The following is a 23,978-nucleotide window of genomic DNA, read 5'->3' as shown; positions in this document are numbered from 1 at the left end:
CACAGAATTATTATATTTAACTATTAATCCTTTCAAATCTGCATCTCAATAAAATGGAGAAAATCAAGAAGAGAAAATGATTAATTTTTGGCATTTTATAAAATATCTCTGTATACAATGGGTCATAAGGATTATGATTACTATCATTAATTTTATTTTTATTTTTATTTTTATTTTACTATGAAGCAACTGGAAAAGAGCGAACGGTTAAAGGCTTTCCCAAAAGGAAAAACTTAAACATATTTTCTGATGATGATGTAAAATACGAAGCAAAATTTGACATACCAAAGGATTTTGGGGAGGTTGGTGCTATAATCGTTGAGAATGATTTCGAAAGAGAAATATTTATAAAGAATATTTTACTCCAAGACTTGCCCTCTGGACCAACCACCCTTGATTTCCCTTGTAACTCATGGGTTCAGTCCAAGAGTGATGTCCCTGATAATCAGCACAAGAGGATCTTCTTCTCTAATAAGGTACGTACGTATATATATATATCTACTTATTAATTATTAACATTAATTACTCAATTTAATTATATATAATTATAAATTACTATCATATATATATATATATATCACAGTCATATCTACCATCACAAACACCAAGTGGGATAAAAGAGCTGAGAAAAACTGCGTTGGAGAGGTTGAGAGGAGATGGAAGAGGAGAGCGAAAGAAGCACGAGAGAATATATGATTATGATGTGTATAATGATCTTGGAGAACCTGATGATAATGATGACATGAGAAGACCAGTTCTTGGTGGAAAAGAACACCCTTATCCCAGGCGTTGTAGAACTGGCCGACCTCCAACTGAAAATGGTACTTTGTTATATACTATATACCATTTATATTTTGAATATATATGACAGTGTAGTTGATAGTTATATTAATTATTATCTTAATTTTTTTTTTTAAATCGAATAATATAGGGTACCGAAATCAGAATTGAAACAATCTATTTTATACTACCAACCTAAGAATTTCCTAGAGATAAAGGATATAGTATTTTTTGGACAAATTAATATTTTAAGAAATGATGATTTTAAAGTTTTAGGAGGTCTTCGTTATTACTTTCTTAAATTTAAAAAAAATATTAGATTTTTTAAAAATCTTTAAATAATAACAATGAAAAAAGTACGAAGAAAATTTTAAAATGGAGCAGCTAGATACCCAAGTACACTAGCTATATGTGCCTCTAGAGCGAGGTTGAGAAATCGAAGTGTAAACTAATTTTGGGACCTTAATTATGTATTTAAGGGCCTTATGCCTAAGTGTGGACCAATCTCTTTATAGCTAGTCTCATGGAGCGGGACAACATGTGAAATAATGTATATATATTTATTTAAGGAGCGGCTATAATATATTTACTTTTTTTTACGATACTATTGTATATTTTTTCTATTTTCGACACTTAAATAGGATATAATCTAAAAAATATTTATACGACGGTGTACACTGTTGTTGTAACTATCTAGAAAGATCATTCTACAAAATATATACTAACTGCACCGGTGTTGTAAAACGCTATATCTGCTCCCTGTTTATATATTGAAGTTGTAATATATATATAATATGTTTTATAATGAATGAAATAAACAGACCGATTATCGGAGTCGAGGAGTAGTGATTTCTATGTACCAAGGGACGAAGAGTTTGCGGAAGTGAAACAAACAAATTTTAGTCTGAAGACTGTATACTCAGTGATACATGCAGTGATACCCATATTAAGAGAAGTCTTAATCGACGATAACTTCCCATACTTCACAGCCATAGATGTGCTCTATGATGAAGGCATTAAAATTCCTCCTAATTCCAATGGAGACTTGATGCAAACCATCAAAAATGTCAATGCCAGAATATACAAAGCTGTTTCGGATGTTGATGATTTTTTACAGTTTGAGCAGCCACCAACAATGGACAGTAAGCACTGTAACTTATAAATATATCTATATATATATGTATTTATATGACTTTTTTTTTAATGTATGTATTATAATTATAATATGTGTGGTTTTGTTTTTTTTTCTTTTGGTATGTGTATACATGTTTAGAGGACAAATTCTTTTGGTTTAGAGATGAAGAATTTTCTAGACAAACTCTTGCGGGTCTCAACCCTTGCTGCATTGAATTGGTCAAGGTATGTATATATATATATATATATATATGTATATTGTTGTGTTAATTTGAGGGACAAATAATATAGAATAATTTATTGTTGTGCTTTTATTGGGATATATGTTATCCAAAATCTATGCAGAAATGGCCACTCAAAAGTGAACTCGACCCTTCAGTGTATGGCCCACCAGAGTCAAAAATCACCACAGAATTGATTGAGAAGTTGATTAAAGTGTATGGCTATAATGATATTAATGAGGTACACACAATAGCAATTATATATAAAAAAAATTCATGTCCACTTTTGCAATTATACAAATGAAATTTATTAGTGTTATATATATAAATATATATATATATTTATGCAGGCTTTAAAAGAAAAGAAGTTGTTCATGTTGGATTACCATGATGTATTATTACCATATGTTAGCAAAGTAAGGAAACTCAAAAACAAAACTCTATATGGATCAAGAACACTATTTTTCTTGACTCCTTACGGTACATTGTTGCCTCTGGCCATTGAGCTGACTCGGCCACCAATGGATGGTAAGCCACAATGGAAGGAAGTCTACACCCCAATAAGCAATTGGCATTCTACTGATCTTTGGCTTTGGAGGCTTGCAAAAGCTCATGTCCTTGCCCATGATTCTGGTGTTCATCAACTTGTTAGCCATTGGTATAAAAGTGTAACATTTTTATTTGTGTTAAATAGTTTTTTTTTTATTATTATTATTATTAATTTAATGTGAAAACTTGATACATTTGTAGGCTAAGAACACATTGTGCTGTAGAGCCGTATATAATTGCAACAAACAGACAGCTCAGTGCTATGCATCCTATCCATAGATTGTTGAAGCCACATTTCAGATACACAATGGAGATTAACGCTCTTGCTCGAGAAAGTTTGATTAATGCAGGTGGTGTCATTGAAACGGCATTTGCGCCAGGAAAGTATTCTATGGAGTTGAGCTCTGTTATCTATGACAAACAATGGCGATTCGACCTACAAGCATTGCCAGCTGACCTAATCAATAGGTATGTACCTTATTATTTACATCATATTAACAAATAAAGAAACAAATCAATAATATTGGCCTCATTATTTGTAGAGGAATGGCTGTTGAGGACAAGAATAGTGAACATGGTCTAAGGTTAATAATTGAAGATTACCCTTATGCCAACGATGGTCTTCTCATATGGAGCTCTATCAAACAATGGGTCACAGACTACGTGAACCATTACTATGCTAGCTCAAGCGAGGTGGAGCGTGACGAAGAGCTACAAGCGTGGTGGACTGAGATCAGAACCGTAGGTCATGCTGACAAGAAGGACGCACCCGGGTGGCCGGACCTAAAGACGAAGCAAGACCTCATAGACATCGTCACCAACATAGCATGGACAGCCTCTGCTCACCACGCAGCTGTCAACTTCGGACAGTATGCTTACGCCGGTTATTTCCCTAACCGGCCGACCATCACAAGAACTGTTATGCCGTCAGAAGAGAAGGAGTACAACCCGGATGCCTGGAAAGACTTCAAAAATAGTCCTGAAGACGCGCTTTTGAAGTGCTTGCCTACTCAGTTACAGGCAGGTCTGACGGTGGCTGTTCTGGATGTGTTGTCTACTCACTCACCTGATGAAGAGTATATTGGGGAAGAGATGGAGGACTCTTGGGGATCGGATCCTGCTATAGTGGATGCTTTTAAACGTTTCAATAAGAGGATGAAGGAGATTGAAAGCTTCATTAATGAAAAGAATGATAATGAGGATTTGAGGAACAGACATGGAGCTGGGATTTTAGCTTATGAGCTTCTCAAGCCATTTTCAAAGCCTGGTGTCACTAACATGGGCATTCCCTATAGTATATCCATTTAAAAAAATTTAAATATTTCTATAAAGTTTTGTATATAATTATAGTATTATTACTCTCAAATAATAATGTGGGCTCTTTTCACGTGTTATTATAATCCTAATAATAATATTGTTGACGTATCTCTTTAATTAATTTATGAATGGACATATGTATTTTCCTTGACAAACGACTTTCCTTGAATATAAAATATATTATATATGCTAATATTAATAATGTGTACGTAATTTAAATGGCCCAATACTGTTATCTACAGATTGTGTTATTTTTCCCTTATCACTAACTCTATCATTTTCATATATTCTAATATTTAGTGGTCTATACTAGCTCGTACGGACAAACATTATCTCAACCAACAGAGCCGAAGTTCCTTAATTTCCATCCAAACTACAATTGGAGATGTAATAAACTAAATAAGTCATGAAAGAGTGACATCTAGGGATGTAAATGGGGCGGATATGATCCGCTCTAGTAGTGATCCGACCAGACCCGAATATACTCTCGCCCCTTCCCGATCCGACCCAATAGATGGAGCGGATCGGATCTGAAATGACCTAGATGATCCGGGTCGGGTCAGACCCGATCCGACAATAAGTTTTTATATATATATACATCATAGTACTATTAAAAAGTTTTAAGGTATAAATGAATTTTTTTCAAAAAAAAAACAAAGTTTTAAAATTTTAAAATCCATATCACTGTTAGCTGAAAAGGTAAAAAACAGAGTGTACAAAGTATGAAATTCCTTTTCTATACTGTTGTATTGATTTGCTCACTGCTCAAATTTTTACAGAAGAATAATACTATATTTATATACAGAGAGGGGTATACGAGGAGCCATTCTATTGGCTGATTCATAACAGAAAAATATTCCCAATCATTGGGGACCACTGAATTGGTTAAAGGTGAATATTCACCAATATTGCTGCAACGGTAATGAGCTGATCGTGGCTGAGTCAGCAGAGTTAACTCTCCTATGGTTTTGTTGAATTCAATCCTTTCATTTCAACATGCCCCCTCAAGCTGAGCTGTGGTGAGTACTTAACAGTCAGCTTGTCTTTGAGATAATGAAAGATTGAAATTGACAATGACTTAGTCAATATGTCTGCTATTTGTTCTTCTGTAGGGATATATCTAACCTCCACTGATTTGTTCAACACTTTGTCTCGGATAAAATGCACATCTATTTCGATGTGTTTAGTTCTGGAATGAAAGACTGGATTTGAGGCTAATTGGCGTGCTCCAGAATTATCACACCATATGATGGTAGGCATGTCATGTTTTATTCCAATCTCAGTGAACAATGACTGTAACCAGGTGACTTCAGTACATGCTTGGGCTAAGGATCGGTATTCTGTTTCGCTACTTGATCTGGCAACTGATTTTTGTTTTCTTGAACTCCAACTTATTAGATTTCCACCAAAGTAAACACAAATATCAGATGTGGACTTTCGATCATCAAGAGAGCTAGCCCAATCAGAGTCACAAAAGCTTTCAATTGTATGGTTGACAGCCTTAGTGAACTGGATTCCTTCTCCTATTGTCCCTGCGATGTACCTCAGAATTCGTTTGCAAGCCAACCAGTGATTTTGAGTTGGAGCCTGAAGAAATTGGCTTAATTTGTTTACAGAGAATGCAATATCAGGCCTGCTGAGAGTAAGGTATTGCAGTGCACCGATTACACTTCAGTATTGAGTGATGTCTTCAAACGGTGGACTGTCTTTGAGATGAAGTTTATTGCTTTGTATCATTGGTGTAGGACATGGCTTGGCGTCCAGCATGTGAGTTCTTTTTAAGAGATCAAGAGAGTACTTGGTTTGAGACAAGCGAATGCCATCTTGCCCCCTAGTTGTCTCAAAACCAAGAAAGTAATTAACTGTACCGAGCCTCTTGAGAGCAAACTTGGTGTTGAGTTGCGATATAATATGAAGAACACGGCTGGAATTGTTTCCTGTTAAGAGGATATCGTCGACATAAACGAGAACATAGAGTCGAGCATCACCATCAGCAAGATAAAAGAGAGAATTGTCCGAGACAGAGTTGTGGAGGCCAAACTGCAACAGAGCAGTACGAAGTGTATCAAACCAAGCACGGGGTGCCTGCTTAAGCCCATAAATAGCTCTATTAAGCTTGCAAACAGCAGTGGGATATTGCGGGTCAACATAGCCAATAGGTTGAGACATATAAACATCTTCTTCCAATGTCCCGTTGAGAAAAGCATTATCAATATCGATCTGTTGGATATCCCAATGATATGCAGCAGTGATTAGTGGTGAAAAATGCACATTTGTTGATTTTAATTGTCAAAATAAATTAAGTTTTAATTAATATTTTCATAGAATTAATATGATTTATTTTATAAATGAAAATATTTGATTAGAATTTAATTTATTGTTGTTTTGTAGGAATTAAAGTGCATTTTGGCATAGAGAAAAAGAAAGAAGAAATAAATAAATAAAACTGAAGAAATGATGAAAAGTTTGTATTTTTGTAACTTAAGGCCCAAACGAAAGCCCAGGCCCGCTGGCCTTTTTCTCCAACTTCAGCACCATGTGGCGCCTTGTCCTTGCGCCACGTGTCCCAGCATCACTCCTGCCAGCCAGTCCACATGCGCCACGTAGCAATGCCCATCATTTCCCATCTTTAGCAATGCCCATCAATTCAACTTCTTTCCGGAAGACCAGGCCAACGTGACCATCATATATGCATATATGCATTGACCCACATATCAGCCCTGCATTGACCCACATATATGCATATATGCATATTATGTACAACGTGACCATCCATCCCAGCGGCCCAAACAAAGCCCAGCACCATGCATCAATTCTCCAACAGCCTCTCACGCCCAAACCCCAAAATGAAGGCCCAATTCACCCCAGCCAGCTGCCTATGTGTCGCACTCCCATTGGCTGGAAATTGGTCAATGGACCAGCTGCCACCAGCCACTTTCAACCCATATTTTGTGGGTATTGGGCCTTGCAAAATTACCATTTTGAGCTTTAAAGCTCATATTTTTTGGTGTTTTTGAAAAATGGCATTTGACCATACACCAAAATAGCTAGGTTAATATTAATAATAAGATTTGATTTTTCAAAATCATATTTTATTATTAAAATTTCAGATTTATTTTGTAAACCCCAAATTGTTATTTAATTTCTTTTTAGTCCTTCTCTCCATCTATAAATAAGGACACTTTCTTCACATTTGGCATGTAATTTTTAGAGTAGAGAAACTATAGCAAAATTTCCACTCACTTTCTTCTCATATTTTCTTCTTAGAATTTTGTGAGAATCATGAGCATAATGGCCTAATCTTCCTAGGAAGGTTAGGGATGATTCCATATGCAAGTGATATTATTTTGCTACTTTGATTTACTATGTTCTTAATGTAATATATTTGAGTTATTTATGTTCTTTCATCTCTATCTTTATTTTGTTATCTCTATTTACTTATGCTAATAGTATATAGGATTAGTCATGCTCTTTCTATGTGCTTCTAATTAGTAAAAGTAATATTGATACATAATTTTATGTTTAATCTTCTATTGCATTATTGCCCTTGGGTATTTTGTCATTTTTAGATTTTTCATAAGATTAACATTGTGCTTTTAAAGTAAAGAACTTTATAACTCAAATGAACTTTTGTTAGAAAAACTATGGACTTTAATGTTAGATTTTCCAAGTAAATGTTGGGATGTGAACTATTTACTTGTGTATTTTTGTAAATCAAGTAACCAAGTAACTAAACAAGCATATGGATGATTCTTGAAACCTTTCATTTTCTCAAACTCTTGATTACATCTTACATTTATTTCACTTATCTCATTTCATCACTTTATCAAAATATAATACCAAAATCTCAAACATCTTTCCATTTACAATTTTATTTACTTCTTGTTACTAACTTTTTGTGCTATTTTCTACTAACCTTTTGATTTTAGGTTACCTCCTTGTGGATCGACCGCCCGATCTTACTACAACTACCGCTTAGTGTAGTCACATTTTGGGCGTTAAACAAGCAGCAAGAGAAAGGATGACACGAATAGTGGATGGTTTGATAACGGGGCTAAAAGTTTCAAAGAAGTCAACCCCAGGTTGTTGTTGAAATCCTTTAGCTACAAGGCGCGCTTTGAAACGCTGAACAGATCCATCGAAATTGAACTTGATGCGATATACCCATTTGTTGTCCACAATATGCATGTGAGGCTGCCAAGGGACCAAAGTCCAAGTGCGGTTTTTAACAAGAGCATCGCGCTCATAATCCATTGCATTCTTCCAAACAGGAATGGTTAAGGCAAGTTCAGCAGACTCAGGAATGCTGAGTGAAAAGGCAGGGAGTTTCGGGTTTTTCAGCAAGGAAGCTAGAAAGGTTCTGGGTTTAAAAATACCAGCTTTTGAGCGAGTAACCATAGGATGAGAGGGAACAGGGAGTGGCTCAGGGGCAGGGACAGTATTGGGTGAGGGAGAGGGAAGAGGAGGGGAGGAAGTTGAGGGAGATAAGGGCTCAATGGGGAGATGAACGGCAAGAGGAATGGCAAGGTAAGAATCAACAGATGCTTGTCGTGTATGCTGATTACTGGTTGATGCAGAACCCAAGGAAGAATGCTGAGAGGATGCCACGGGGTTTGGAGAGCAAGGAGTTGTATCAACAGCAGCTGCATCATGAGGAGAAATGTTAGGAGTGGACAAGAAGGGAAGCCAATGATGATATGAGATAGATGACGAGGAACTATTGGACTGAGAAGGAGTAGTATCATTGAAACCTGTAGCAAAGGGGAATTCAAGCTCATTGAAGGAGACACTAGAAGCTATGTATAATCGACGACTGGAATGTAAGCATTTATAGCCTTTGTGGTTAGGACTGTAACCAAGAAATACACATTTGGAAGATCGAAAATCAAGTTTGTGATTATTGTAAGCACGCAAGTGAGGGAAGCACGCACATCCGAAAACTTTGAGAAATTTAAGATTAGGAGTGACTCGAAATAATTTTTCAATAGGTGACTTGTGATCTAAAGTTGGTGTAGACAGATGATTGATGAGAAAAGTGGATGTGTTGAAGGCATCCCACCAAAATTTTAAAGGCATGGAGGCTTGCGTGAGTAAGGTTAGCCCCATTTCAATAATGTGTTGATGCTTTCTCTCCGATTTTCCATTTTGTGCATGTGTGTGAAGACAAGGGTGTTGAAAGTGAACACCAATGGAAGTTAAAAAAGGAGCTAAACTCTTGTATTCTCCTCCCCAATCTGATTGGAGAGTTTTGATCTTTGTGTCAAACTTTCTTTCTACAAACTGTTGAAAATTAATGAAGATGAACTTAACATCAGATTTCAATTTAAGAGGGAAAATCCAAGTGAAATTACAAAAATCATCTATGAAATGCACATAATACCTATACCCTTCTTTGGAAAGAATTGGGGATGTCCCCCATACATCAGAATGGACAAGTTCAAGTGGAGAGTTTGTTTTGGTATATGATGTGCTGTAATGTTTATGCTTGAATTTCCCTATGTGACATGCATTGCAGAAAGTGGGAACAGATTTGAACGAAATATTTTCTTTTACTAACATATGTTTCATTACATTGACATTAGGGTGGCCAAGTCGCATGTGCCACACATTGATATTGGAATTAAAAGCAGAGTCAGCAAATAAAGATTGACAAGTTGTAGAAGACACAGACTGACTCGGGTACTTTTGACTGACTGAAGCTTTAGGAAATTTGGCAATATCTCTGCTCTTGGAGGAATTTGAAAAACAAAGGGAACTGGACACAGATGATTTGACATGTGAAGATGACGCTGCAGCAAGATGAAGTTGATACAAGCCATTGCTAAGCACTCCCCGAAGCAGCTCTGCTTTCGTTATTAGGTCCTTCACAACACAGTAATTAGCATAAAATTCAACAAACACTTGATTATCTTTGGTTAGTTGAGAAATAGATAAAAGGTTTTTAGAAATTTCAGGGACACAAAGAATATTATCAAGTAAAAGAGAACCAGAAGAGTTGGAAATCTTACTGAAACCAGATTGAGTTACAGGAAGAGGATAGCCATTACCAACAAGCAAATGTGTAATACCTTTTGGGTCAGTTTTGTGCTGCAGATTCGATGCTTCAGAGGTAATATGGTTTGTAGCTCCACTATCTATATACCAGGAATGATCATTGTGATTCTCAGTGGTGGAAAAATAGGCTTGTTGATTGTTTGAAGGTTGGTTGGGATTGGTGTTTGGAGGGTGCTGTGATTGGCTTGGTCTAGGTGTTTGGAAAGATATTTCAAAACGATGGTAGCATTTTGAGGCTATATGTCCAGGTCTGTTACAGAGTTGGCACACAGGCCGATTGTTGTTCGATCTACCCCTTCCATGGCCACGACCACAAGGAGTGTAGAAGCGGCTAGAGGTTGGATTCTGAGCATTTGAGGGTCCTCCAAGAGTGAGAGTTTTTCTCATCTGAGTTGCAAGATTGGCTGAAAGGATGGTCGAATCTCCCAATGTTGAGTTCAGCTGTTCTAGACGAATTTCTTGGCTTTGCAGCATGTACTGCACTTCTTGCAGTGTGACTTGGTCATGTCTGGAGGTTAAATTGACAACTACAGCTTCATACTCGTGGCCAAGACCTCCTAGGATGTAAAGAATGAGATCATCATCTGATAGAAGTTGGCCTGCAGCAGACAAACCATCAGCAATATTTTTCATTTTTAAAATATAATCATGAATAGAGAGATTTCCCTTTTTGAGAGATTGCAGCTGAAAACGCAGCTGAAGTATTCTAGCCTTAGAGCTGGTTGTGTACAGCCGTTCTAGAGTAATCCACAGATCAAAGGAAGTGAGACAATTTATCACATGGCCAAACATGGTTTCGGAGATTGAATTTAGAAGCCAACTTAAGATCGACTGATATGTGCGATGCCACATTGCGTATCCCAAATTTAACTGTCGAGGTTCTCCTGGAATTGGACCTCCTACTGTGTTATCCACAAACTGAGGTGGACAGACTTTAGTGCCAAGTATATAACCTTCAAGGCCATAGGCACGTAGGGCTGGAAGGACTTGAGATTTCCAGAAAAGATAGTTGGTTCTTTCAAGTTTGATAGTGAGGGGAGCTAGACTTTGAAAAGGAGATGAGGGAACTATTGGTGCGGGAGCTGGTGCGGAAACAGATGGAGGTGCTGTATCAGAAGGATTTGTGGGGTGTTCATTCGGGTTTGTGGAGGTAGATCTGTCGACTGAGGAGGGAGAATCCATTGATGCAGGTCACAAGAAGGTATGGCTCTTATACCAAGCTGAAAAGGTAAAAAACAGAGTGTACAGAGTATGAAATTCCTTTTCTATACTGTTGTATTGATTTGCTCACTGCTCAAATTTTTACAGAAGAATAATACTATATTTATATACAGAGAGGGGTATACGAGGAGCCATTCTATTGGCTGATTCATAACAGAAAAATATTCCCAATCATTGGGGACCACTGAATTGGTTAAAGGTGAATATTCACCAATATTGCTGCAACGGTAATGAGCTGATCGTGGCTGAGTCAGCAGAGTTAATTCTCCTCTGGTTTTGTTGAATTCAATCCTTTCATTTCAACACTGTTGACACAAGTTATTATATCAATGCAATGAATCTTATATATGGAATTGGTGGTGATCTTGACTTTAGTGACGATCCAGAAAAACATCCATATAAATCCAAATTAATCAAATTATATTTGAAGTTATTTTATATATGTCATTTTTCTTAATTTTTCTTTAGTCTTTTTTTCAACTACATTTCATTTTATTGTATGCATCATATATTTGATTGAATCATATCATTATATTATTAATTATATTAAGAATTCACCAACATATATTAATAATAAAGTATATTAACTACATTAAATCAATTATAAAACTTCCATATAGTACCCTAATCTTCAATATCTATTATGTATAGGTCATGCAAAGAAAAGAAACAAAAGTATCAATAATAGAAGTTTAATCACTACTACAAAAAAGGGTTTTTAGGACACTTTTTTAGGACATTCACATATATGCGAGTCCTAAAAACAACTTCTGGACTTTTTAGGACTCGCGTTGCGAGTCCTTAAATAATATCTTTTAGGACTCACGTTGCGAGTCCTAAAATCTCTGTGTGTCCTAAAAAAGTTTGATTTTGGGTTTTAAAAAAACACCTCCTGGACTTTTTAGGACTCGCGTTGCGAGTCCTAAAAAAGTTTGATTTTGGATTTTAAAAAAACACCTCCTGGACTATTTAGGACTCGCATTGCGAGTCCTAAAAGCTTATATGTCTCCTAAAAATTTAAATTTTAAAAAATCACAAATTCCCTCCAATCTCCTGGACTTTTTAGGACTCGCGTTGAGAGTCCTTAAATAATTTCTTTTAGGACTCGCAACGCGAGTCCTAAAAACTAATGCATGTCCTAAAAAAAATTAAATTTAAGTATAATATTAGTGGTAAATTTTAAGGACTCACTTTGGGTGTCCTAAAAACTTTTAAGTAAAAAATGATAAATAAATGAATAAATTAAATTTTTATTTTAATAACTAAATAAAAAAAAAAAACAGATTTCTTTTATTTTTATTTTTTTAAAAAAGAAAAGAAAATTTTATTTTATTTATTTGGGTCTGAATATACATTTAAAAAAAAACTGATCAATCACTAAGTCCCCTAACCCTAAACGTTTCAGCCTCCTCCTCCCAACCTCTTCTCCCCAGCCGACAGCCTCCTCCTCCCAACCCTCTTCTCCATGGCTTGCTCAAGCAGATGAGGCGGTGGGGCTCGCTGGACAGTGGCTCGCGGAGGGGTTCGCTGCAACGCCGTCGACGAGATTGCTTGCGGAGGGGCTCGCTCACAGAGGTGGTGGCGCGGAGGGGCTCGCTCACAGAGGCGGTGGCTCGGAGGGGCTCACTCACAGAGGCGGTGGCTCGGAGGGGCTCGCTCACAGTGGCGGTGGCGCGGAGGGGCTCGCTCCCAGAGGCGGTGGCCGGAGGCGGGTCTTCATTTTCAGGTGGTGGCTGGCTGGTTGTGTTTGTTTGGATTTTAGGTGTTGTATATGGATTTTAGGTGGTGGCTGGCTGATATGTTGATTGTATATAATCATGTAATATTATTGGTTTTTGCATATATGTTATTCGGATGATTGTATAAAATCATGTAATATTATTGGTATAGATTAATGTTTGATTTTGTTTTTGTGTATCTTTAATATATTCATTCAACTAATAATAATAATAATTCTAATATTTTTTGTAATTTATTTATTTTAAATATATAAGTATATATTTATTATTTATTCAGCAATAATGAGATTTAAAAAAAAATTGGGCATTTTACCCAAATTTTGATTTATAAAATAAAATTATATAATTAATTAAAAGGTATTTAAATAAATTTTTTAGGACACACATTATGAGTCCTAAAAAACTTTTTTTTTGTAGTAGTAAAAATTTTTTAGGACTCGCAACACGAGTCCTAAAAACCTTAGTTTTTAAGGCTCTCAAATAGAGGACTCGCGTCCCGCGAGTCCTAAAAACTTTTTTTGGACTCGCAATGCTAGTCCTAAAAAGTCTTTTTTGTAGTAGTGAATAATTTATTTGTTTTATTTTAAAAACTAAAATAATTATCATAGTTGGATCTACGTCATTATCTTCATCATTAATGGTGACTAGTCATCATTAATGGTGACTAGTTTAGTCGCTCCTGTAGAAAAAAATATCAAACATTAACTATCAAAGTATTAAAACAAAAGATAAGTATAAATACATTGTTTGTCTTTCACCAACCAACTTTGAATACAAACCAAACTGTTATATATATATATATATAAACAAAAGATAAGTATAATTACATTGTTTATCTTTTACCAACCAATTTTGAGTACAGACTAATGCCTCCAATATAGTTGGATGAAGTCTCGATCGATGTGAACCCATATGTCTACCACCAGTGCTAAATGCAGACTCTGAAGCAACAGTGCTAATAGGCACAACAAATATGTCTCTGGCAATCTTGTTCAACATGGGATATTTAAATCCTGCTACCTTCCAATAATTGCATATATCAAAGAATTCATCAGTTCTAGGTAACACTTTCTCATCCAAATAGACATCTAACTCTGACTTCACACTCTCTGCACCAGATGCAACTATAACATATGTATCATAGTTAGATAGATTCTCCTATGTTGAAAAAGATGTTGATGCATTATCCAATTGCTGACTTTTTTAGCTCAAATAAGGACATTTAGACTTATACTCATCTAATAGATCATAACAAAGCTTGCAGGCCTTCTCAATTTCAATCTCATATAGATCATTTCTATAAACCTTAGGAAAAAACTACTCGATCAAGATAAATTTGTACCCATAAACAACTGCAACAGTCATAAGTCCATGAATCTCTTCCCAATACTTTTGAAACTTAGACATGAGTTGCATATTCTTAATAAACAACTCATCTGAAGTCATCCATGCTTCAATTTTCATCTTAATTTTACATATCATTGCGAAAAAAAGATTAGCATTAGGATACTTAGTTCCAGAAAATAACTCTCTCACCTCATAAAACACTTACAACTTGTCACATAATTATTGAGCTTTAATCCAATCATTTTCTGATGATACACATTTACACTCTGGATCACGTAGCTTTGATCAATCAAACAAGTTCTTGTACAATAAAGTTATTTTGAGCATCAAGTACGTTGAATTCCACCTTTTCATACAATCAAGTAATTTTTTATAGTAATGTTTTAACACATTACATAATTATTTACTATTTTTTATTTATTATCTTTATTATTGTAATTTTTTTTATAGTTTTTTCCACTATATGTAAAAAAAAAAATCAAATCAGTTTTTTCAACATTTTATTTTTACTGTAACCCTTATAGGAACACCAAAATTTGGAAAGAAAACTAATAAAAATATAAAAAACGTGAATGGGTAACCAGTTACCCTGATGGGAACATCCAAATCTAGAAAAAAAAAAAGTATATGAACAAGATGGGAGAGGAGGGAAAGGGGGTGGATCTGATTTTTTTTTCTATCTTCAGATTTGTGGAAACTGGTTACATTCTCGTTCTTTGTGTGTATATTTCTGAGGATAACTGGTTACATTCACGTTCTTTGTGTGTATATTTATGGGGGTAACTGGTTACCTTCACGTTATGATGTGTGTGTATATTTATCAGTTCTTTATGTTAACGGTTACCTATGTTACTAAAATCAGTTACTTATTCTTCTTTTTTAATGAAGTGTTATTCTTTTTCATTCAAATTTGATGTTTATTTTCATATTTAATATGAGTAACCTGTTACCCCTCTTATGGTAATTGGTTACCCCTCTCATGGCAGAATGTTACTCTTTTCAAGGTAACTAGTTGCTCCTCCTGGTACATGACCTAACTCTAGGAATTTTTTTTTTTTACATAATTGTCAAAAATCAATCAAGTAATTAGTTACCTTACTCATGATTTGAAAAAAGAAACATAAAATCTAAAAAATAGAAAAAAAAATTATATTAAATAAAAAAATAATAAACACAATTTATATCACAAAAAAAAAGAAAAAAAATTTGCAAAACAACCAAAGAAAATTTAGTATAAAATTAGTTATATAAAAATAATAAAAAATAAGCTAAAAAAATAATAATCAAATTACAAACATGTCACTCTAAATTAATAAAACTTGATTAAGAGTAAAATTATGACATAAATCAACTTTTATTAAAAAAATATGAAAAAATAAACCCATTAAAGTGAAAAATCAATAAAATAGCTATAGATTAACTTTTTTTTTTTTTTTAAATCATATTTTTGCACACTCTATTAAAAATCTCATATAAAAGTAATTTCCTCATAATCTTATCTCTTATCATCTTTTAAATATTCATAAACATTAAAAGAGTGGGTTTTTTATTTATATTTTTATTCAATATAGATTTATTTAGTTCGTTAACTTATACATTTTTATTTTAAGGAGATTAATTTTTAGCACAATCAATTAGAGGGTTTTTGCTGGTGATATTTTCAGGACTCTTGTTCTCGAACTTCTTCTTCAAGTGTTTTTTAATTGTTCTATGAGGTTTCCTAATTTTTCAGGAGCAGATTTTTTCCATGTTAGTCGCATATTTTAGAGGCACATGTTTTGAATGGGAAATTTGATTAATCATACTTACATTAGCTTAATAATTAAAATTTGAACCAAAGTTAACCACCATATGATATCAATGCTCATCTTTCATTTAATACCAAAAATACCCCTCTCATAACACCTTTCCTCTCTATTCTCCCTCTTCCTCTCTACCTCTCTTCACCATACCTCTCTTCACCATACATTCTCTCTCACTCTCTCTTCACCATACGTTTTACACACAAGATTTTTATACTAAAATCTTGCAAGAAAGATACACATTCGGACATTGTGGATTGTTTGAGGAGAAACACCAAGCTCTGTGTTATTTTTGCTCATAGTGAAGATATTAAATGGGTAAGTGATTTTCTTTGATTCTTGTTGTTGTTGGTTGCTTTTATGATTCATAATGTTGTTTATATGTTGGATCTATAGTTTGTTGGTATTTTTTGCTGTTTTTTTGGGTGAAAATCGTGTTATGTGAAAATCTGCGTTTTCTTGGGTTCCCTGAGTTTTTTTCTAAATGCCCGATAGTGTCCGATAGAGACCCGATACAGGCACGATAGTTGTTGAGTTTCAAGGTTAGGGATGAAGGTCCGATGGCAACCCGATGGTTGCCCGATAGTTTGGTTACCCGATGGTTATAAGGGTACGATGGCTACCCGATGGTTGCCCCGATTATTATTTTAAATCTACACATCCTTTTAAGTACGATAATGGATCGATAGTAGTCCGATATATGCCCGATAGTTATTATTAAGTTACTGCTGACCTAATAGTACGATGGTACTCGATGTTACCCGATACTTGCCCGATATTAGTGTTTTAAGTGATCAAAAAACATAAATAAAACTTTGCCCGATACCGCCCGATATGGCCCGATACTGGTACGATTCCCAAACATTTGAACTAAATTTCGACATTTTGTTGCCATTTACTGATTTTTTTTCTTTGTACATGATAGGGTCAACTTTGTTCGCGTACTTAATGTATAATGGTGTTTGGGAGCGTGAAGGTAGAGATTGGGTTTTTAATGGAGCCGAAAATTTAACGTTCGAGTTGGAGAAGGACATAACTTACTCACAACTTGTTGAACTTCTGTACTCAGAGCTGGAGGTTGACAAAGTGCAGTATGACCTGAAATTAGAAGTGAATTATAAGTACATGAAAGGGTTAATGTATCGGCCTGAACTTATAAGGAATGACAAGGGTGTAAGCTTATATTTGTCAATGCTTTTGAAGAAGCCAGATGAATTTGTTCCCCTTTTTGTGACTTTGGTGGAGAAGAATATCATTGTTGATCGTAATCCTCCACCAAGTACTGTTAAGGATACTCGTAGTGAGGTTGGGACTTATGTTCCAGAAACAAATCCGGAGGTGCTGGTAGCCACTGCTATACCTGAATCAAACCCTTTCATACCAACAGTTGACCATGTAGCACAGATGCCATTTCATGATGATTTTCCTGATTGTCCTGACCCTGAAAATGATTTTGAGGGCAATGACGACCAAGAAACAGAGGTCCGTTCTCAAGCTTTGAGCCTGAGTCCACTGTCGTACCAAATACCGAGGCAAACAACATGTAGAAGTAGACCCCGTAGAGAAGATCGCCAAACACCTGGTACTAGTAGTAGTCGTCCAGACGGAACAAATGATGCTAGAGAATTTAGTGATCCACTCTCTTCTTCGACATATTATAGTAAATTCAAAGCTCAGATGTTTACAAGAGAAGACATTGAGGATAATAGTCACTATATATCTATGGGTGGCACATCGGGCGGGGAGATTCATTTAGGAAAGTTTTTCAGAGACAAGGAACATTTAAAGAAGGTTGCTGGCTTGTTTGCAATGAAGAAGGGATTCGACTTTATAGTTAAGAAGTCTGGTACTGATGTTTGGTATATTACATGCAAGGATCCTGATTGTGGGTGGAGGTTAAGAGGGAAGAAGAAGCAACTTTCTAACATGTTCGAGGTGACAGCATTTGAAAATGTACACACATGTTCCCTCGATGTTCGAAAAAAAGATAACCGTCAAGCATCACCTTTGGTAGTTGCCGAACTGATCAAGGATAAATTCTCAGTTAACGGTTCAGATTATTTAGCCTCCAAAATAAGAGAAGATATGAAGAATTCTTTCGGGATCGAAATGAGTTATGAGAAGGCTTGGAGATGCAGAGAGAAAGCACTCCACATAGTTAGGGGTACGCCTGAAGCTTCATATTCGAAGTTACCTGGGTACTTGCACATGCTGCGGTTGAACAATCCCGATTCCATTACTGATTTCAAGGTAGACGAGGGTCGCTTCAAGTATTGCTTTTTTTCTCTGGGTGCTTGTAGGCGGGGATTCAAGTTTTGTCGACCTGTTATATGTATTGATGGGTCCTTCTTGAAAACTAGGTATGGTGGCCAAATGTTGTGTGCCGTGGCATTGGATTCAGACAGCCACATATTTCCGATTGCTTTCGCAATGGTTGACAGTGAGAACCACGACTCTTGGACCTATTTCATGAGGAAGTTGAAACAAGCGATTGGTGATGTTGAGAACTTAGCATTCATATCGGATAGGCATCAAAGCATTGTTCATGCTTTGGAACTTGTCTTCCCTGATGCACCCCATGGCGCATGCTACCACCACATTATTATGAACGTGGCTAGCAAGTTCAAGACTGATTGCTTCACGGATCATATTTACAGTTGTGCATACTCGTATAAGAAGACAGATTTTGAAAGAGAATTTGAAAAGATAAAAGCAATGGATGTTCGAGTTGCACTATATCTTGAGGGCATTGGATTTGAAAGATGGGTTCGTGCGTACTTTCCAGGGGACCGTTACAATGTAATGACAAGTAGTTGGGCTGAAAGTTTCAACAGCAAAACTAAGGACGCAAGAGCCTTCCCGATCACTGCTTTTGTTGAATTCATCAGGTTTACTATTCAAACATGGTTTGCTACTCGAAAGGAAAACGCTGAAAAGTGTAGCACGACTCTATCACCAGTTATGGAGGGGGACTTGTCATGTCAATTTGAGAAATCTCGGTTCTTAAGCGTCGACAGAGCTGGACCTTATACATTTAATGTCCACCCCGGAGGAACAGTTCAGAGCGGTGGTATAGTTGATTTGGAGGCACGACAATGCAGTTGCGGCCTATTCCAAATCATGAAGATTCCTTGTCCACATGCATGTGCTGCTGCTCAAGAACGAAATATTAGCATGTACGCATTGTGCTCTCAATATTACACAAGAGAGAGTTGGAAGAGCACATATGAGGGGACAATTATGCCAGTTGGTGATGAGGATGATTGGGAATTGCCTGAAGACATTAAGAACATCCAAGTTGGAGTACCGATTGAGAAGAAACCTGTAGGCCGACCGAAGAAGCAAAAGGTCGGACGAATTAGGAAAAATCGATATCCTTCTAATGGAGACAAGGTTGTCATACAACGATGTTGTAGCAAGTGTGGTGGTAAAGGGCACAACAAAGCGTCTTGCAAGTACCGAGGTTAACTTGTTTTGTTTGTATTCTAGTTGACCTATTATGTTTTATTTCTGCTTGAACTAGTAATATTTGTTATGTGCTGGATTTTGCAGGTTTTTTTCTGTTTTTTTCTCCATTATGAAACTCTTAAATATGTAATAATCCAGTGTTGGTTCGATAGTGCACGATGCCGGTACGACAATGCACGATATTGTTTGTTGTAGGATTATTTAAATGTATCTTACAATATGGTACGACGTTGCTCGATGTAGTACGATAGTTAATGTACGACATTAGGGTCCGATAATGTACGATATTGGTCCGATAATGGTACGATGGTATGGTTTCAGTACTGTTCGTGAAATTTGTGAGGCAAGTGAGGGTACGATAGAGTACGATAGTGATCGACGATAGTACGATGCAAAGATTAAGCACATTAAAATGTAGTAATTACAAAAAGAGCAATCAAAAAAATTATACAATTCAAAAAAATTAAGACCGTTCAACATAAGTTTTGGTAGAATAATTCTACACACCACCTTTGCCTAAAAAGTTTCATATTATTGTCAGTTACATTATCAAATGGTAGTTGTAGAAGCTTATGTTCAATATGCTCAATTACGTAACATCCGCAATCGCCACTGCATTAGAAAATAAACAATAATTTAATAAAGTTTTGTAATTAAGAAATAATAATTAATATGTGATATTTAATAAAGTTCACCTGGATTTTGTTTGCGGTACGAATTCACGTGGAATGAGTTTCCAATCGAAGGGTCTGACCTGACTCTCTGATGCTGTCAACTGAGGCGCGAGTATAACGTCATGGTTCTCAAATAAACCGGACTGTCGCAAGACCGACGAGAAAATGGTACACCAGTCAACCATCAAGCTGATCAAATCGTTTTCGGAAATTGATCCAATACTGGAGTCAAAGATGTTGAGCATCCACCCATTCAGGTCTGCCTCTACAGCTACCCAATGCATTTGGTCTTTCAAGAAGAGGGCAAAATAAATGAACTCCTTGTTCTGCCAACTCGGTAAGAACTGGACTGCATCACCCCTAACCAGGTCCAATATACTGTCATCCCAACTAAATCTAGAGTAGTCAGAACCTGGAAAAGCGTCCCACCGACCCTTCAATGATTCGGGAAAAATTGTAGGCATAACAACACATTTCTGAGGGTACACGTTAGGATAAAATTCTAGACGCCTCCTCATGAGATGGAATGCTGCATCTAAATGCTACATTAAAGGAAAATTAAGTCAGTAACCACAATATCGTACCAAAATAAACAAACAAAAAACTATCAGACATGAATATAGTAACTATCGTACCCCAATCGTACCATTATCGTACCCCAATCGTACATGAATATAGTAACAATAAAACCTTCTATCGTACCAATATCGTGTTAATGTCGTACCATCATCGTACCTTTATGGCAAAAACTAGTATTATACACCATCGTACCCACTAGCGTCCCACTGTCGTACCATCATCGTACATTATCGTACTACCATCGTACCTAAATTGTCCCGCTACAAATTCTAAAATTATGATGGTAATAGTAACTACTTAACAAATTATATCGTACCACTATCGTGCTAATGTCGTACCACCATCGTACCATTGACATATAAACAGTTTATAATTTGACACTTATAATTATCGTATTACATTCGTACCATATCGTACCCATATCGTACCACTATATATAGAAACATTTAAATAAATTTTCAACATTATTTAATTATGAAGTTATAGAAAACTTACAGAGTCAGAAAGCCATGTCCTCGGAGTATGCAGTTTCAGGAACCAAGCAGCATCGTGTGTCCCTGAGAAGCATTCCCTCGGATATTTATTCCCAATGGTGCCAAGCAACCACTTGTGAAAGGTCATAAGTAATTTACCATCAACAACCCTCAATGGATCCACATTCACTGCTGTCTTCGATTTCTTATTCCTTTTCCTCATTGCAGTGTACTCATCGAACCACCTAGGCCTCTTTCTTTCTCTCCTCTTCTCCGGTGCTGGTGGAGCTATGTTTAAGAATTGTACTTCAGAATCTTCAGTATCTCCGATTACAGTAATTTGCATATCCTCTGGTGTGCGAAAAATGTGATCATCTACATCGTCAGGTCTGTAATCGTTAGGGAGAATGTCTTCATCTACAGGAGACTGAGGGCCTTCTTCAGTGGACTGAGGGTGTGGATCTGGAACTGGCCTACTAAGATCTTCCATCATTGTCATAAGCTTCTGCAATTGACCCAAGATCTCAGACTGACCTTTAATAAGGGCACTTTGTTGCCCTTCAACCTTTTCCAACCTGGCCAAAATCATAGAGTAGCCTGGTTGCTCAGCTTGGGAGGAGGTGCTGGCATGAGGTGTTGATGGGGGAACCTCAGGTGCCTCAGGTTGAGCTGGTGGAACCTCCTTAAAAATATTTGCTGCTTCTGCTTGCTCAGCTAACTTTTCAGCAAGCTTTTCAGCCTGGCTCTGTAAGGCTTCTTGTGTAGGCTGTCCATCGGGACCCACCTCTAGTTCCTCTAACCCCATGTCCACATACAATGGGGCTTCATTGTCTGTAAGGGTCCTCACATACTGTTCTTCAGCAGGTCGGGCACACAGGTAGGGGTATACTGTCAACTGCCACAAAAAACAATGCATATTTAGATTGGAAAGTAAAACAATATAAAAAATAAGTAATTGTCATCTGTGAAAAATGGTAAACTATCGTACCCCAATCGTACCCATATCGTACCCATATCATGCAATTATCGTACCCATATCGTACCCATAACATAACAATATCGTACCCGTAAGTGAGAATTGCTTGCTAACTATCGTACCATCATCGTACAACATCGTACCAATATCGTACCACTACTACTACATTAACAAAGAATACATATCGTACCCCCATCGGACCATCATCGTACCAAATCGTACCACTTAGTCAGTTTTCAAACAGTTGACAAAAAACCACAAAATAACCCCATAATCGTACTCAAATCGTACTCTATCGTATTCCTATCGTGCAGTACCCATAAAATTGCATATCTAGAAAAAAATATAGAACATTCAAAAGTAAAGTAAAAGCTCACCTTTTTGGCAAACAACTTAATAAGTTGCTCTTTGTGTATCTCTACTTTCTCCTTGCTCTGCCAGTTGATCATTCTTGGTATGCCTTGGCCCAATCTCACAGCACGATCCTGACCCAACTCAATGATGGACTCAAAAGCCCAATACTGCAATGCTGCAGCATACCCATAAATAGAGTACTTGGCCTCCTTTTGAGTCTTTCCTTTCTCAATCTTCTTCTGTAAATGCTTCTTCATTTCAACAAAGTCTTTTTGACAAGTTTGTAACAACTTCTGGTATGATATCTTCCCCCACGGGTACTGGAAAAAGAAGTCAACGTCGTCTACCATCTTCAGCATGTCAGTCCAAACCATCAACTTCTCCTCACGACCTTTCAAAACACCCTCAACTAATAAGCACAAACCCATCTTGTACACATCATCAACTATTTGACAACTCTCAAAAGTTCTGCGCAGTTGCCCTATGCTCACTGGGGAATGACCATTGAAGTACTCAAGTATCAACCGATCTGAAGTGGTCTTCGCTTTAATCTCAGCTTCAGACGGTCCGGCCTCAAAATTTAAACCAGTAACTAAAGCGAACTCCAATTGGCTAAATCTACATCTTTTTTTCCCAATATAAAACTGGACTTCGTCAGTCTTCTCCCCTCTGAATTTGTGCAACAACAATTGATGGACTAAGGCACCAGAAAAATTTAATGGTTCCGCCATGAAGAACTGTTTGAAAGGGGATTCCTTCACCCTATCCAATAAACCACACTGTATAAATTTTGCTTTAATCTTTGGAAAGTACCAACTGCCGCGCCAAGTGATACGTCCCGTAAAATGTTCCTCTACTGGAACTATCAGTTGTGGAGGTCTTAAGTTCTGCATAAAACAAATAAATACCCAATTAAATAGAATAACAAAAAAAAACATCAAATTTTATATTCTGCAATATACTATCGAGCAACTATCGGAATCTATCGCACCATATCGGACACCAATGGAAAACTGGAACTATAACATTATCGTGCACAATCGTACCTCACATCGTACACCATCGTATTATAACATACACAACAATTTGTTCCCACTATCGGGCACACATCGTACCCAACATCGTACCCTATCGTACCTCCATCTTCAACCTCAAGTTATCAGAAAACACAACCTATCGTACCACCATCGAACCACTATCGTACCCCTATCGTACACTCATCTTCAACCTGAAGTTATGAGAAACACAAATACTATCGTACCCATATCGACCCACTATCGTACCTTATCG

General features: G+C 36.5%; 1 protein-coding gene across 2 annotated transcripts in view; it reads left to right on the top strand.

Annotated features, from left to right (window-relative positions):
* LOC133790355 (linoleate 13S-lipoxygenase 2-1, chloroplastic-like) overlaps positions 1–23,978 on the top strand; it is a 36,518-nt gene that overhangs the window by 1,471 nt on the left and 11,069 nt on the right. The window contains exons 2-9 of one of the 2 annotated variants that reach the window (XM_062227962.1): positions 187–476; positions 584–821; positions 1,602–1,922; positions 2,054–2,139; positions 2,260–2,376; positions 2,486–2,793; positions 2,886–3,152; positions 3,227–4,122. The exons of the other annotated variant lie outside the window; for it this stretch is intronic. Coding sequence (XP_062083946.1) covers positions 187–476; positions 584–821; positions 1,602–1,922; positions 2,054–2,139; positions 2,260–2,376; positions 2,486–2,793; positions 2,886–3,152; positions 3,227–3,992 — 2,393 coding nt within the window. The 3' untranslated portion in view covers positions 3,993–4,122. Of the gene's footprint in view, positions 1–186; positions 477–583; positions 822–1,601; positions 1,923–2,053; positions 2,140–2,259; positions 2,377–2,485; positions 2,794–2,885; positions 3,153–3,226; positions 4,123–23,978 lie in introns of those variants that run through there. 2 annotated transcript variants of the gene reach the window in all.

Source organism: Humulus lupulus, chromosome 7, assembly GCF_963169125.1.
Source record: "Humulus lupulus chromosome 7, drHumLupu1.1, whole genome shotgun sequence".
Lineage (NCBI taxonomy): Eukaryota > Viridiplantae > Streptophyta > Magnoliopsida > Rosales > Cannabaceae > Humulus > Humulus lupulus.
This window is presented reverse-complemented; position numbering and strand designations above follow the sequence as displayed.